Source organism: Parasteatoda tepidariorum, chromosome 11 (genome assembly GCF_982258835.1).
Source record: "Parasteatoda tepidariorum strain Cologne lab strain chromosome 11, Ptep-v5.0, whole genome shotgun sequence".
Lineage (NCBI taxonomy): Eukaryota > Metazoa > Arthropoda > Arachnida > Araneae > Theridiidae > Parasteatoda > Parasteatoda tepidariorum.
In genome coordinates this window covers 39,915,819-39,932,702 of record NC_141765.1, presented here as the reverse complement: position 1 = coordinate 39,932,702, position 16,884 = coordinate 39,915,819, and the positions used below count along the sequence as shown (strand labels likewise).

Sequence of the window (16,884 nt, the reverse complement as noted above, 5' to 3'; positions counted from 1 at the left end):
AAGTTACTTTCTGACTGTTCTCTGTAAATTTCCTTGAAAGGCAATGGCAAATGTATCCTACATAGCAAAAATTTGCAGCAGACCTAATTTATTGTGGTAACAATATGTCATGCATTGGATTTTTTCATTTTTCTACCAATGTCCTTTTAAACATTTGCACACAGAGTAAATGTTTAAAAGAAGTAAATGCCTTAACACTAACAGTGGTTAACTATTAACGCCTTGGAGACAGGTGATTCAGAAAAGCATTAGTACAAAATCAGGACGTAATTAAATAAAAAACTGTAACTTAAATGTAGTCGTTTCTAATTTGACAGACTTACTTTGCTTTTACTTTAATTATTGTTAGTTTAATCATATATATAATCAATGTTAATTCAAAGTATAACTAAATAGTTTTATTTTGAACAAAGCAATGGTGAATTAAATAAATCAAACAATTATAACTCCGCCCACAAATAAACTGCTAAAGAATTACTTTGATTACCAGTTCTATCTTTTTACCCTGGTTGATACGGTTTTTTGCTGGCACGTATTTGTGACAGTCGGCGCATAAGGGCTAATATACTGTTGTAGATATTGCTATTTTTTTATTTTAGCACAAAATAAATATTAAAAAATAGGTAACATTATACATATTAAACTAAAACACACTAAATAAACAAAATTCAAACACACTTTTATTAAACATATATGATGCAAAATGAACCAAACACATTTCACTCAAATACACTTGATCAGCATATTAGATATCTAATTTAATGTTATAAATAATTTACTGAATTTATAGTTGCCATTTTCCTTTATTACTAACAAAATTACAATAATTTGATTAAATACATGTATTTCAAATATAAAGACTCATCTTGTTAGAAAGCTTTTAGCATATTGCAAGAGAAATATTGCTTTGTGCTTTTACATAAATCATAAACCAAACAACTACGAACAAACTTTTAAAAAGTTCGTAGAAAACATTATCAATATTACATAAAAAAATAAAAATACGTAAGGCACACTTTCTGATGGGGCAATAAAATATTTCAATAATAAATAAAGCACACAATGGTGAAAGATTGTACACATAAAATTGAAGAAAAAAAATTTGTATATGTGTTAACCCCACACCACTTCACTTATTTCTGAAACTTTTTATGGCATAATAAAAAATTGGCCATAAGTACAATAACTTACATAATAACTCTGAGGAAATACTTAAAACAGAAAGTAAAATTTGACTAAAATTACAGACGTAATAAATATAACCTAATGTAAATAAAAAGTGAATTGTAAAAAAAACCTAATATCACACTCTAACATAATACATCACTATAAGTAAAAAGAATAATTATTTTTGAATATCAAAAATGTTTGTTACTCCAATTCTATCACAAATGAAACAAAAAATGTGTAGATATTAAGTGCATAAGATATTACATGACACTAGAATAATTGATAGAAACAAGAGAAATGCAATTATAACACAAAATATAATAATGTTAAAATACACAACTCTGTACAAGCAAATATTGGTTATACATTTATTTTTTGTGTAAAATTGCAAATTAAAAATCTGATCTATTTACATGTATTACTTTACTTTGAAAGAATGATATTCAATGCAAAATTGTATTTTATGCATTTAAAATAGTTTTCTTCATGAAGGTATTTTTTACTGAATGCATTACACTTTAAGACTTAAAAAATTATAAAATTAATATTATTTTGTAATTTTTACATAAAAAAATTCATTAAAAAAAAAAGTAATTTTTCGATTAATCATTAGAAATTTATTTAAGATGCAAAGGGACAAAACACAAATGATACATGAACTTTGCATGAAAATGAGATTAAAATTTAATTTGTTTAAAACAAGAAAAAAAATTGCAAATTATTTCAAGCACCAAATCCTTCTTGAGAGGCAAACACAACATAAAGGAATCCATCTTCATCTTTTTCATTTGCATAAAGATCAGCCATAGTCATAGAAACACTGGCCATGCTGCGTTGATTCACAAGTAAGAAAAAGGCCTGATTAGGGTGCAGTTGAAGTCTTCTCCTGTTAAAAGACATTGGATATCTTTCAAAAGCTTAAAACACACATAACACAACACTAAGAATGTTATGCAATCAGCATTTTATTTATTTTTTCATCTTGCCTATTTAATTTTTTTTTTATTTCATACTAAGTGTAGTGTTTCGACCACTACAAAAATACAATTTCAATTCACTAGTATAAAAGACATGTTAACTCGATTCTATGGTGGGGTACTTTTTCATAGATGAAGGTTGCCATTGTGACATCCCCACATTGGTTACCCAGACATGATGTGAACATGCCTACTTTGGCAGAAACGTCCAATACTTCGATGAATGGTCCTCATCGAAAAGTTGAGTTTCTACTTCTGATTGCGACTTTGTCCTCCGCACGCTGTTGCTTTTTAGTCACAATCACACACAACGTATTCATTCCACTGCTAAAGGCAACACAGGAGCGACCACAACCATGAACTTAATACAGCTCTCCCGACTTCTCACAAAACAGCAATGAATCAACTAGTGGTATCTGTTCTATAGTGGGGTACCTTTTCATAGATGAAGGTTGACATTGTAGCTAGCTACCATCTCCACATTAAGCATTAAACTTAAAAAAATCAATCCAAATATTCTAATGCATTTGGAGAAGATAAATATAAAATCATAAATAATTTTCATCAAACATTAATTATAAGTTATAAATAAAAAATTACAAATAAATTATTAATTATAAATAAAATCATCAAACTTCAAACTTGTAACACTAGCAAAATAAAAAGTGTTATTACCTAATTATCCTGCTAAGCTCACCCACAGTTATATGATCTGGAACTAAAAATTTACACATGTTCAAAAGTGGAAGAAGCTTTTCTCCATAATATCTTTCGATGATAACCTAAAAGAATTATACATATGGCTATTTAAGTTAAAAAGTATAACTGTATACAATCATACTAACCTAAAGGACTTTTAAAAACATTTCTTAAATTTTAGGAAAATTAAATTTATCTGATTTTTGTACCATGTTACATAGGATCACCAATATTATATGCTGTTTGCATTTTTATAAATTTGATTAAAAGCTGAAGTCTTTCTCTTTCATCTTTTTGCCCATTCTTTAAAGTCTTTTCTACTTAAGAGCAATTCACTTTTATAAAAAAAGTTAACTAAAAAATAACATAGGAATTAATAGAAAGCAACACAAGAGCAAATCATGACTCAAATTTTCCCCACCATAGTAACAATGTAAAAAGGAATTCCTTATGCTGTAAATTGGCACTATCATTGATGGTTTAACAGCATTTATCACTCACTACCCATAAGTTTCCACATTATCTACTATATTATAGACAAGGCAATTTCCTCTAAATAATATTAATATAAAATTATGTAATTTAATGATATTAATGTAATGATATTACTTTAATATATGTAAATGATATCTTAAATTTTTTTTTTAAAAACTAACAATTTGCATAAGCACAATTAAGTTCTTAAACAAGTTATACTTTTCTAACACTCTTCCAACAACTTAAAAAATTGTGTGAAACAAAAAAGATATGAAGCTGTTTTGTGATTTAATTCGGCATGGACATACATTACTTAAATCACAAATTATACTCAGTCTATAATACTGGGGAAAAAAAATATTTGAATTAAAAAAAATTCAGAAGCATTACTGATTACAAAAAATATTTCTCATCTGCTATTGCAAAGAAAGAATTTTTAGAATTCAAATTAAAATCGAAAATAGATTTACGTATCATGAAACAGAAAAAAAAATAATAGTAAAATAAAAACAAATAGTGCTCCTATAATAGGCTTTTTCTCACTGTAACAAGGAGTATAATATCCTATCATTTATATTGCATTAAAATACCATGTACTTTACCAATAAGTAAGTACATCTTCTTGCAAACTAAGCTTTTCAACATTCAAAAGTCATGGTTAAGATATCTAAAATATTTTTTTTAAATACAAAATAAATTCCTCCTCTGAATTGCTTCAATGAATTTGAGTAATTTTATAGAGTTTAAAAATTGTATCTTAATTATTACATAAATTAGAGTTTCAAACATTTGAAATTATGAATATATTTCATAAGAATTTTTTTTTCTTTTTTAGAGAAGGTATTTTGTTAAGATATTAGTATTTAGAGGACAATTTATTTTTCTGAAAGTGATGCAAATTTTATAAAAAAAATAACATTTCTAGAACATCTGGTAATAGTATACATGTGTGAGGAAGTTATCTGTTAGATGTAATTTGAGGATTTATTTTTATGTTTCAATCAATTTTCATTAGTCTCTAAATTTTTATTAATTAAAATTTTATTACTCCTCCCTCCTAGTCAAACAGTCAAAATACATAGAACACCTTTGGGTGTCATCAATTAAAAGTTATTTAAAACTTTTTTGACCTTTTTTCAATAAAAACATATTTATGCTATAAATTACAGTTGGCTTAAAACTATACAACAAACAGAGGCGTATCTAGGGTACCGCAGGCGTGGCAAGAGCCACGGGCGCATTATTTGAAAAAGGCGCAAAATCAATCAACACCAACGTTTCTTTCTTTTTTACAATTTTTCAAAATATTTTGATATTCTGTTTGTTTTAAGTAAAAATAAAAATTTTTTAAAAAAAATAAAGCATTGAAAAGAATCATTTAGAAAACTCTCCAGAATGCAGAATAAAAACTTCTAATGATCCTTTTTCCAGTACCACAAGCAAAAAGACAAGATAAACATCTCTTCATATCACATTACCAGAATGTAAAAGGGGCAATTATCCGGGGATGAATACAACACCTGCAGGCAGAGAATAGCCCTTTGGTGGTGACAGAGGGCAGAGAAATGTGAAAACCACGGGGTGACCCTGTCCAGTTTAGCCCAATTATCATACCCTAAAATGCTTGTAGGTCTTAAATTTTATCAGGGGTGAAAATCACTTTGAAAAGCAGCTTTCGAATTTATTGATTATACAAATAGAACCCTTGCTGTAAATTGGCGTAAATCCTTCCAAAAAGGGAGGTTTTGCCACACATGGTGGGAATCACTGTCACATAACATTTAAATACTAAAAATAGGAGGTGCCTCTGCCTTTTTTAAACCAAATGGTAAGACTTAACAATGAATACACCCCATCTCACCTATTCTTTTTTTATGAAAAAAAAAAAGACAGTCATAAGTGTAATTTAAAAAAAGTATTACAAGGATTTTCTTATAATCAAGGATTAAATTGTAAGTAATCATTTCTTATTTATTCAAATCATTGTATTGCATCATACTCACTTTATTAGTTCGCGTTATATTTTGTAGCGATCGATATTTTTTTCTAGCAATGCCAACTGCTCCACTTTCTTTAAAATATTTTATTGAGTGATAGTTAAAAACGAAACCTTGCAGGATTTAAGATAATTCTGGTAAAATTTATAATTCTCACCTGGAACAAAATTATGTTTCACATGATTTTTTTCAGTTATTTATTATTTATACGTAGAGGGAGAAAATGGTTTTACATTAAATAAACAAAGAATTATACAATAAATATAACTTTTGCACTCCATAAAAAAAAAATTCTACACGGAGCAGAGCAAGTTTGCATCTCTATATATGTAGATTGAGAGGGGCGTTTACTACATTATAATATTTTGTTTTTGTATATAATTTTTTTTATAAAAAAAACATTTAATATGCACAATGATATTTTGATAACAAAAAGTGAATTTTCTGTAATTAAATGCTGGTTATTGTATTATTATTATTAAAAAAAATGCCTTAATGGGGAAAAAAACGAATGTTAAAATTTGAAATGTTGGAAACATAATTTTATAAGTTTCCTGAAAAATTACTGCAATAAGTAAATATTTTTCTGTAAATTACGTAGCATTGGCTCAGTTAAGAATGCCAACTACCGAGAAATAGATTTCTTTTCATTCATTAAAAGATAGATTTTAGGTTTAAACACTCATAAAAGTTCAATTTATTTATTTTCAATCAATTAATTTATTTTTTAATGTATTTATTTATTGAATGAATAGATTAAGGAACGTACCGGTTAGTTGTTCAAACTGATTTTTTTTTGCTTTTAAGTCACAGAATTATTATTCACACACAATTTTAATTTTAAATTAATAACTTAAGCTCAAGTTTAAATAATCCTTTTGTTTACAAATTGAGAAAAAGAAAAGAGTTGTGTAATTTATCAAAACCTTACTTAGTATTTTTTTAATTTCAAAGCATCTTGTACACAAAATTTATTAATCTTTTACCTGCTATAGACCTATTTCGGTAGTTATAAATTATACTTGAAAAAACTGTTTTTAAAAGGGTTCATATAAAGTGACCTTTATTTATATATTTGTCCATTACAATTAAAATAAAATATAAACTAAATATCATTGAAGCTATAATATGTATTTTATAACTATCTATTAAAGCATCACAATAACAACAATAATTTTTTTCATTAATTAATTCCCTTTATTTTAAGAAAATAAGTAAAAAATAATAATAAACATCTTATAGAAAAATTCGATCTTGTTTATTTATGAAACATATGCATTTTTATAAAAATTCAAAAAGCCCTCTCTCCTCAAAATATTCAAAAGATTTATATTTCTCCTTTTTTTAAAAGAAAATTTTAAAATTAATTCAATTCAATTCATTTTGGAAAGATTTATTTGGATAATGGCTTTGTCAAAAAAATATCGATGGTTTATTATCGATTTATAAAAAATATCGATGACCTTTATTTTATATATTAATTATTTGTTGCTTGTAAACTGAAGTTGCATTTTAATGTAAAGGTTCTCGATTGGATAAATTTTAAACTTACTTATGACCCCAGACAATATTTAAATTTTAAAAAAATGTGTGTGTGCATCATCAAATGTGTAAACGAATAACCGCTAAGGCAAAAATTTGCTTTATTAATAATTATGTATTTGTCGATCTATATGTTTGGATTATATTTGATCATATGAATTTTAAATAATTTTTTCTGTAAACGTGCATTTAATCTCTATCTTTTTTTTTTTTTATATATATATATTTTCAACTAATTGCCACTAGAGTGCAAAATTTAAGAAACGACTTTTTAATTAACTAAGGTTTAACGTAGTATTTTGGTTACATAACAGCCTATTTTGGTTTCAATAAACCGTAATTATAGAAAATTCTTAGAACTATTTAAAATATTTAATAATAATATTACAATACCTTCCTATAAAAAACATTTTATGCCTGCTCAAATAATATTTTTTTTTAGGTAATTCTTTTAGCAATTTTTTATCATATCTTTTATAGATTTTTTTAACAATACCCTTCGTACAGTAGCCATAGCCATATTTGGAAAAATAAGATTAGTGTAAAACAGTTTTTATTTATTATATTAATTCAGAATATTTCTTCTTAGAAATTAAGTTTTTATCCTCCATTTTATTTATTTATTTATTTTGCGAAATATGCGAAAATTGTGTGACAAATATGAACAAAAGAAATTAATCTGTGTTTTTAATATTAGTGCAGATTTTCTAAATGTGTTTTTAGTTACTATTGCACTTTTGTAACTTTTTTGTTTCTTTACATAAAAATAATATTCCATTTAGTTCAAATTTAAAGGAAATATATAAGGGGGAGCATCATTACGATGCACAGAATTTCGACCCCTTTTCTATTCTAAACTTCTGGGGAATATTTTGAAGATCAAAAACCTAAATTTGATGAAAAACGTGCTTATTAAGGGGAAGTACATTTTTATATTTGAATTTTATTGTATATACTAATTTTTTAGCTTATTTCTATGGGTTTAAAGAAAAATAAAGTAACTTACAATTTTATCGTAATATATTTTGTAATTTAAAATGAAAGATTTAACGTTTCCCTATCAAACCATTAAAATTTTAATAATGCATGATTATCTGATACTAATAATAAGGATTATAAAGGTAATTCTTTTTCTGATTTACTTGATGGGTTCCAACCACTTTCGGACTTATGTGCATAAAATGAACAAACAAGAATTAAAGATAAGAATTTTTAATTTGAATATACAAGCTTTTAATTAAATATATAATTCTTTTGGATAGTTCTAAGTCTACAATTCGATTTTAAAAAAAAGTTTCAATATCCTAAGAAAGAAGAAAAATGCGAAACGAAACTAAAATCTCTAGATTTTAACTGCCTTTATTTTCCTTTTAAAAATTTCAAGCACAATGCCGGAAAAATATGTACATAGTGGTTTCCATTTTCTCTAACTACTTTAATATTAATTATTAACAATATTATTAAAGAAGGTTTTTCTTGAATTATCACTAATAATCACCCGAGTTTAGAATATATTAAAGATAATGAAATTAATTCTATTGCAACTTTTGATTTCCAGGATCTTTTCAATAGCATTCCCCTTTCTAAACTAAAGGATGTCTTTTTGAATTATTACTATGATTTTAAAAATATCCTTAATTGCGATTTTGATCATTGAGAAATTCTAACTAATTTTGTCTCTTTAATGACTACCTTTACAACGGAAAAGAATTTTATTCAAATCGATGGAATACCAAAAGGATTTAATTTCTTATCTCTCTTAGCTAACTTGTTTTTTGCACAATTATGAAGAAAAAAAATCATGCTCTTAATATTAAATTTATTTTTAGATTTATTGATGATTTAATTATCTTTAATTTTCAGGGTTGTACAATTTTATTAAATAATATTTACCCCGAAGAATTAATCTTGCTTCGTAATCATGATGATAATATTAATTTTAATTTTTTCGATTTGGGTATTATAAAAGAAGAAAATATCTGCTTAGTTGATTTGAACGATAACAGAAATGATTTCAATTTTAATATAAATAAACTAGTTGCTTAGAATTCTAATGTTCCTAAAAATATCTATTTAAATACCATTTTTAATCAAATGAATAGAATTAAAAGAACATGTAGTAATGTTTATTTATTCAAAAAAAAAAATTGGCGAACTCTTTAAAAATTTTATAAAAAACAATGGATACCCAACTAAACTAATAATATTCTATGTGAAATCCTTGAGTTAATTGTATGTCATTATAAATAAGTTTATTAAAAACTTCTTGTGCAAATCCATTTCGGGCAATTGCATAGCTAAAAATATGTGCAAAACAGCAATTCATGTTCCTTTCCCTCTTAAATAAATGTTATTTTTCTAAAATCATTAAAATTGTATGATTAAATATCAATTTTAATTATTATAAACTTCTCTAAATACTATTGTGCAGCTCTAAACTGACGTAAATGAACTACAATAATCTTTAAATTAGCCAGTATAATATCACCTTGCGCACATCCATTTTCGAGACAATCCTTGGTAACTAACAAATCAAGCACGCTTCAGTACTTCAGTAAGAACGCACTTTAAAACAAATCCCTCTATTTACGCTTTTACCACAATTTGCTCTTCTGTTTTCATATTGTGCAATCTGACAATTTTATTACGGAAATAATTTAAATCATTATTTCCAAAATTTTCCTATACATGTAAGTTCATTTGAATTAGCTACTCGCTTTACAGATTTCGTATTGTGTTTTGCTCAGTTTTTTGTTTTTTTTACATTTTATTTTCTGCTTTTTACGTGATATTTATTACCTAATGTGTTTTATTTTGTTTCAAAAAAGTTTTTTGAGTGCTCCTTACACTATTGTATTGATATATTTTGCTCTGGCTACATTGATACAATATTGAAAAGCACTCCTTTTTATGGATATAATAGTGTGAGCTGATAAAGAGATTATATCTTTTTTTTCCCCCGAATTTTTATAAAAAAAATCTTAATTTAACTTTTTTTTAAAATTTTTGTATATATATATATATATATATATATTACATATTATATATATATATATATATATATATATATATATATATATATATTATATATATATATATATATATATATATATATATATATATTATATATATATATATATATATATATGCTGGTGTGTATAGATATATGTGACACAATAGAGAATTAAAGTATTTTAAGAAGGGCGCCGATAGGAGGATTGCCAAAGGCGCCATTTTCTCTAGATACGCCTCTGACAACAAAAGCTTTTTATTTATTGTGCAAAGCATTGTTCAAAGACAGCAAATAAATATTGGATTTAAAATTTTATTTAAGACTAAGGAAAATTTAAAAAAATTAACACTAAAGCAAAGAAAACATTTATTTAACAAATTCAACACACAAATCTAAAACTCTCAGCCATCTTTTGAAAAGACTACTTATCTTAATAGCATTTTCCAAGATAAACTTATATAAAGATATGTATATAGACTCACAGGTATTTTATTTGGATTCTGCTCACGAATTTGATCAACATCCTTCTTTCTTTGTGCTAAAGGAATTTTGAAGAAAAAAAAAGGTTTTAATTATTGAACAGTAAAATACTCCTTATTTAAAAACATAGAGAGTCCATATATTAAAAGAACATAGAAAATTGTTAGTATAGTGTTGCATGTCATTAGCAGCTTTTAATACTGCATAATAAAAACAGTCTAAATATATGCATCAAAGATGAGAAAATAAGACCCTTTAATAAATTGATTATTCGCTATGGCTAATAAGCTAGTTTTACTAAGCAGCCAGAAATATAACTGATAACGAAAATATTGCACCATTTCATAAAATCAATATATAAACCTATATTTTTTAACTTTTAATCTTCAGATAGTCCATCACAACATTATTCATGCTCATTAAGTTACACACAATAAAAAATTTAAAATAGATATTTTAATAAAGCAAAAATAGATATTTCTAAGTGAGAAAAAACAAGCCTATTGATGACATATTTCTTCACACATTAAAATATCTCAACAAACTTTTTAAAAAAGTACAACTTTCGAAATATTTAAAATATTTTTTCATGGATTTGTTCCATTTGGCAAGAAAGTATTCAACATTGAGCTTCAGATATTCAAATTGTATTTTTCTTTCATGAAATAGCCTTAAATTGTGAAAATTAAATAAAAAAAATTATACAAAAATCTTAGTTTACAAAGTTTATTACATTAGTAAGTTATTTTGTTTAAAAAATGGACAGTGTTTTCAATATAAATTAAAACGATCTCGAGCTTTTGACCTGCTCAACTTCCTACTCAAAAGTTTAAAGCTGCTTACTACAACTTATTCTGAGAAGCGATATGTTCAAACAGGTTATTTTGTTTCCAATAAAAGAAATAAATAATATAATTTTTATGTTCAAATCTGCAGTATTTCATAAGATATTAATGATAATAAGTAATTCTGGCGAGTTGGAAGTGAAATTTCTTTTAGTTATTACAGTGACATAGACAAAATATGACATAGTTGTTAGATTTAGAAAGAACTCACTTTCACTGATTTTGTCATAGATCTTTTTTTCATCAATTACTACTAAGGATTTCATGATTTTTAATTATTTTTTTATTATGATGATTATTTACAAAATGTGAAGGAAATAATTTGTGTGCCCTTCCAGCAAAATGAGAGAATATCTCCTACATTAAAATAAAAAACTATTACACGTTCAATTAAAAATAAATTATAGTTTTTTTTTGTTAACACAAATGCTTTTGTTACTTTAATTAAGTAACATATATATTTGTTATTATTAAAAGAATCTTGCAGAAAGATATTAGTGCTAGAGAGTTTCGCTCATATAGCTCGAAAAAATTCTACCACAGGAGTTTAGTATATTGTCCGAGCTGCAAGACTAAGTTCATTTTACAATTATGTCATTTTGGTTTAAATTTCGATGTTGGTATATTGCTGACAAGATAATAAGTGTTATAAAGTTATTCTTTTGACAAATGATAAACTACACAACAAGAACCACTTCAAGTTTTAGACTTAGAACTCATTGTAAACACAAATATTAAATCAGGTAAATACTACGCATACAAGAAATACTACTCAAGTCTCCAGAAATAGCATGTTGCGCACCAAATGGCTTTAAGACACACTGGAAACAGTAACCCGGAAGTAAAGAGCCTGCAGCACTTCTTAGTATAGAAAACATCCTTCATACTAGTTTTTACTGTCCTCATTGAATAAAATATTACTTTCAACAATAACTGTAGATAACTATTTAATCTACCCTAACTCAAGTATCGAAAAGCAAAATTTTCATTAAAATTTATAACAAACAATATTTTAGTCAATGAGAACAAATAAAATGAAAAGAAATACTATAATCTGTCCATGAAAAAAACTTTCCCTCAACATTCATCTGGGGGATAGTTCCATATCATGACCTGCCACGCTAACTACAATCACCATGGAGGCAAATTGATTTTAAACTGGAAAATAAAAAAATTGTAGATGTTTGCCTGGGGGAGGCTAAGAGATATACTCTTCGAGTTGATCCCTTTCTGCGATGTTTTTATTATTTTCTCGGGGGTCGCTGCCCAGAAAGTGCCAAGATTTTCTGCCACAGATCACGATAAGGAAACCAGTGGCAGTGACTATGGTTAAAAGGTTTAACCATTTCAAATAGGTGAGCTGAGTCATTATTCAGAAAAGGTTTTGGCTCGGATCAGTGAGAGAAAGGGAATCAAGAAAGAGAGAAGCTCTCTTCTTTAAAATGCAATATTTCAGGCTTCCATAACAGTAAGCAACCTTAAATTTTTTGGTGAGAGGAGTTCTTTCTAAAGAGAAACTATAAGTGATTGACTCACCATTGAATCCAATGGAAAGTGTGGGATTTTGATAAATGCTATAAATAACTGATGCAACTTCATTTGATGTTCTATGTAATGTATATTGACATTGATGGGTAACTCATACTTTAAGGAATAAGGAAGATGGGGATTTTTCATATTTTTATATGAGTATTAACTAGTATTTTTGGAAAAATATTCTCAAATGCCTCTTAAGTCATGTAATGTAAACAAATTATTTTGTTTTCTTTTTATTTTTATTCAGTTTAGTGTTCAATAGAATTATAACAATACCTAATATTCAAAAGACATAGAGACATAAAATTCTGCATTCACCAAAAATAATTTAAAAAGGTTTAACTAAAACAACAACAAAAAATACCAAGTCGCAATACTGGACAAAGTCATATCTAGCAACACATCGCTAAAATTTATATCGATTTATGTATCAAATAACTCTCCATGGCTAAGTCAATAAAAATACATTTAAAATAATTTAACAATAAAAAATATAATTTATCAGAAAAAAGTTTCAAAGTAATAACTTACAGAAGCTCCTACGTTCTTTAAACGATGTAAGTTCAGACATTATAAAAACGTACACAATGGCGCACTTCACTTATATAAAAAATAACTATAAAACAGCTGATTATGACGCACTTAACCTGTGATGCAATACAATACAATTAAAGTTTGAAAGCGAGCATAAAAAAAGAGTGCGTCTTTTAATTAAAAGCTTTTATTATTTTAATACTGCAACAAGTTTCAATAATTGCATGTAACAACAATGAACTTTGCGCTTAATACAAAATCATATAAGAATGCTAAACATGTTCTAGTTCAATGAAAACAAACAATAATAATGACTGTTTCAGATTTGCGTCTAGCCCCTGACCCAAGCGACGTTTTAAAAAAGGGCTGCATTCTGTGCGCATGCGTGCTAATCTTCCGCTCCGCCTCCAAGGCAGATTGTTTATGTTTTGATTTTGCTTTCGCTCGCTGTTTAGCTCTTCTGTATAATAATTATTTTTTATAATATCCACTTTTAATTAATTGAATTTTTTTCATTCTTATTGCCTACCTGATAACGACGTGGACCGAACTAAGGATATTCTTTCACAGGAACTCAGAATTATTCTTGATGCTCAATATTATGCTAAATACTATTATTAAAATAATATTAATTTTTTTTTCCTAAATAAGTAAAAGTATAAAAAAATTAATGCATTTTATTTTATTTATAAATTTTGGTATCAATTATGTGGGAGAGATGGCACTACCTGTTCAAGCTTTAAAGGCTGTTATTTGTTCCTAATAATGAATGTGTGTTAAATAAAAATTTTGTTTCATGAAGTTGTCTATTTTCTCACACTAGATAGATGATCTATCTTGTAAGTAACTGGGCTATCCAAATAACAGTGATGTCAATACTCCTGCTTTTTAATTTCCAAGTCGGAAAAACGACAAAAACATTATCTAATTTAATTAAATAATGCATGTTTCATGTTAGAAAATGTAGGAGGCTTAGTAACAATTATAATAAGTAAATAAATCAATAAATTTCGGGTTTTTGTTATGTTTACGGGTTTTGTTTACGAAGTTTATTCATACCATTCTGTTTCGCTTATTTATACTATATTATTTTAAAGTCATTATACTATTAGACAATAAAAAACAATAAATATTTTATTTAAATCAGTTGTATATTATTTGGGGGGGGGGTGAATACTTGTTTGAATCAGATTACTTATCACTAAATAACACAAATATTTTGCTTTGAGAATTGAGAGAATTTCATTTTAATGCAAGCAATAAAATGTAAATAGATCACTTAATTAAAGGATTTTTATAAGGCAATGATAAAAGTGAGATTTGTTTATATTGCTACATAAATATTTAAATATACATATTAAATTATTCGAGTATTAATCATTACTAGCGAGAATTCAGTGCTTAAAAACCCTCACAGAATTTGGAGTTAGAAAAAAAAAAAAGCATAATAGTATTGAAACGAAACTCAAAGCAGACAGTTCCGTCATCAGCTTTGAGCTTCACGCATGTGCACAGAATGCAGCACTTTTTTGAAACGTCAAGGTGTAGACGCTAGTACTATTCAGTATGGATGGTGTTTTCTACACTAGGGAGCGCTGCAAGCTCGGGACTGCCTAAATTTCCGGGTTACTGTTTCAGTTGTATTTTAAAGCCATTTGGCATCATTGTGCTTTGAGATTCTTGCAAGCAATGCATTTGATTACTTATGTTAACAATGCTAACAATACTGTTTACAATACTAAAAGTGTTAACACTAACGTAATATGGTGCACAGCTTGCAACACGAACAAACAGTAATAAACAAATGGAAAGAGGTCAAATCAAGACTGCCAAAAAAGCGAGTTATTCAAAATCTGGCAACCATGCCACCTTTTTTAATAATAAATAACAAAATAACTAAAACAAATTTTCACTCCAAACTCCCCAGAATTACATAATAACATTAATATCTTATGAAATACGGCAGATTTGAGCTCAGAAATCATCTAGTTTATTTCTTTTATTGAAAACAAAATTATCCGTTTGAAAACATCGCCTATCAGAATAACATGTAGTAAGCAGCTGCAAACTTTTTAACCGGAACTAGAGTAGGTCCCGAGCTTTAGTTTTAACGTTCTCTGATAACTCTTACCTAAATATGATTTCGGCTTTTTGAAACTTTTTAAAAACATTTCTTAGATCAATTAATATTTTTTTTCATTTGCTTCGATTTTTAAAACAATCGATATTTGTTGCAGAATTGCCACCTAAGCTTGTTATCATTGTACAAAACAATTTTGGCAACATTTAAAGACTAATAACGAAACTGGATGAATAATTTCCGATTTTGTTGTTTACAAACAGAAAGAATGTGAGTGTCACGTAAAGGATATGTAATTAAATTTTAATATGAACCCCGTTACTGACGGTTTGGTAAGTATTTTTAGTATGGAATAAATAAATCATTTTTATGCTGAATGACAAACCATAGCCGCTTCTTTTTGAATTATTAACTTATAAACTATAATTCTTATTCACTGAACACTATAATTCTTATAGTGTTCAGTGTCTTTTAGAAATTTGCTTTATTTTATGGTTTCTCTTTATAATTATGCTTTGCGCATTTATTTTTATTTCTAATTATCTTCTTTTTTCTGTTCAGGTTTTAATTATTGGTTGAGGAATCTGTATTTTAGACTAATTAATAACTGCCATTTCTTGTTACTCTCGTGTTATATTTTTATTTAAATGAAGAAAGCTCTAATATAAAGCTGTAAATAATTATTTTTGAAGGGTTAAAAAAAAACGTCAAAACATTCATTAAAAGCATTCTTAATGTTTCGAAATTATACGCTAGGATTCACTGTTTAATTGCAAGATTAATAAATGAAGTTTCTTATTGCTCTGTTACTCTCGTAAGCATGCGTTGTTTTTAATAGTTAATGTTTCTATAGATATATTTCATTTAATACTAGGTATCGTATCATTGAACAATTTTAGGTGATAATTAGTTGTTATAAATAACATTTGCGTATAAATATAACGCTTTTTTTATTTGTTATAAGCTAGTCTATTCCTATCTTGAGTTCAGTTTTTTATGCTTTTGTTGCTTTAAATTATATTATATTTTGTCAATAAATTATTGAAGAGATATTTTTATAACAGGATAAAAGCATATATATTTTTGCAAATGAATTGCTTTTGTTTCTTATATTGTTATCTAGTTTTACAATTTAGATTACTTTTCTTTAGCAACCATCTTTAAAATTATGGGGTGAAGAAGACATTGATGGAGCTGTTTATGCAGTGTATTTAAAGAAAGTCCGTTACCATCATGCAAAATCGGTAAGTTTTACAACTTCCATAATGCTTTGGAAAACTGGAATAATATAATTTATTTTAATTTCTCTTTCGAGGAACATTTCCTTATAGTGATCTGTCTCACCAACTACAATTGTCAAGGTGGGTGCCAAAGGATTTTTAGATGCGTAAATTTCTTTAAATAATATCTGTAGAGGTTTGTCCGGGATGACTATGAGTTATCCCCTTTGAGTTGGTCTACTTTTGTGATATTTTTCTAGTTACTCACTGGCTGTTGTCTGGAAGTTGCCTAGACTTTGCTATTCAGCCGCAGA

General features: G+C 26.8%; 2 protein-coding genes across 2 annotated transcripts in view; one reads left to right on the top strand and one right to left on the bottom strand.

Moving 5' to 3' along the window:
* Positions 1-658: 658 nt before the first annotated feature.
* LOC107439386 (protein lgg-2) lies at positions 659-13,622 on the bottom strand. Its single transcript, XM_016051972.3, has 4 exons — positions 13,268-13,622; positions 10,358-10,413; positions 2,823-2,929; positions 659-2,056 (listed from the first exon to the last, which is right to left on the bottom strand). Exons 1-4 carry the CDS (start codon positions 13,305-13,307, stop codon positions 1,894-1,896), a joined length of 366 nt encoding a protein of 121 aa, XP_015907458.1. The 5' UTR covers positions 13,308-13,622; the 3' UTR covers positions 659-1,893.
* A 1,678-nt stretch (positions 13,623-15,300) lies between these two features.
* Rgl (Ral guanine nucleotide dissociation stimulator-like) overlaps positions 15,301-16,884 on the top strand; it is a 62,109-nt gene continuing 60,525 nt past the window's right edge. The window contains exons 1-2 of the mRNA XM_071187803.1: positions 15,301-15,682; positions 16,502-16,594. Coding sequence (XP_071043904.1) covers positions 15,659-15,682; positions 16,502-16,594 — 117 coding nt within the window. The 5' untranslated portion in view covers positions 15,301-15,658. The remainder of the gene's footprint in view (positions 15,683-16,501; positions 16,595-16,884) is intronic.

Coding starts and splice junctions, on each gene's coding strand:
- LOC107439386 (XM_016051972.3), bottom strand. CDS start 13,307: ATGTCTGAACTTACATCGTTTAAAGAACGTAGGAGCTTCT. Junction 10,414..13,267: donor TAAAGAACGTAGGAGCTTCT/GTAAGTTATTAC, acceptor AAATTCCTTTAG/CACAAAGAAAGAAGGATGTT. Junction 2,057..2,822: donor GAGCTTAGCAGGATAATTAG/GTAATAACACTT, acceptor GTCTTTTAACAG/GAGAAGACTTCAACTGCACC.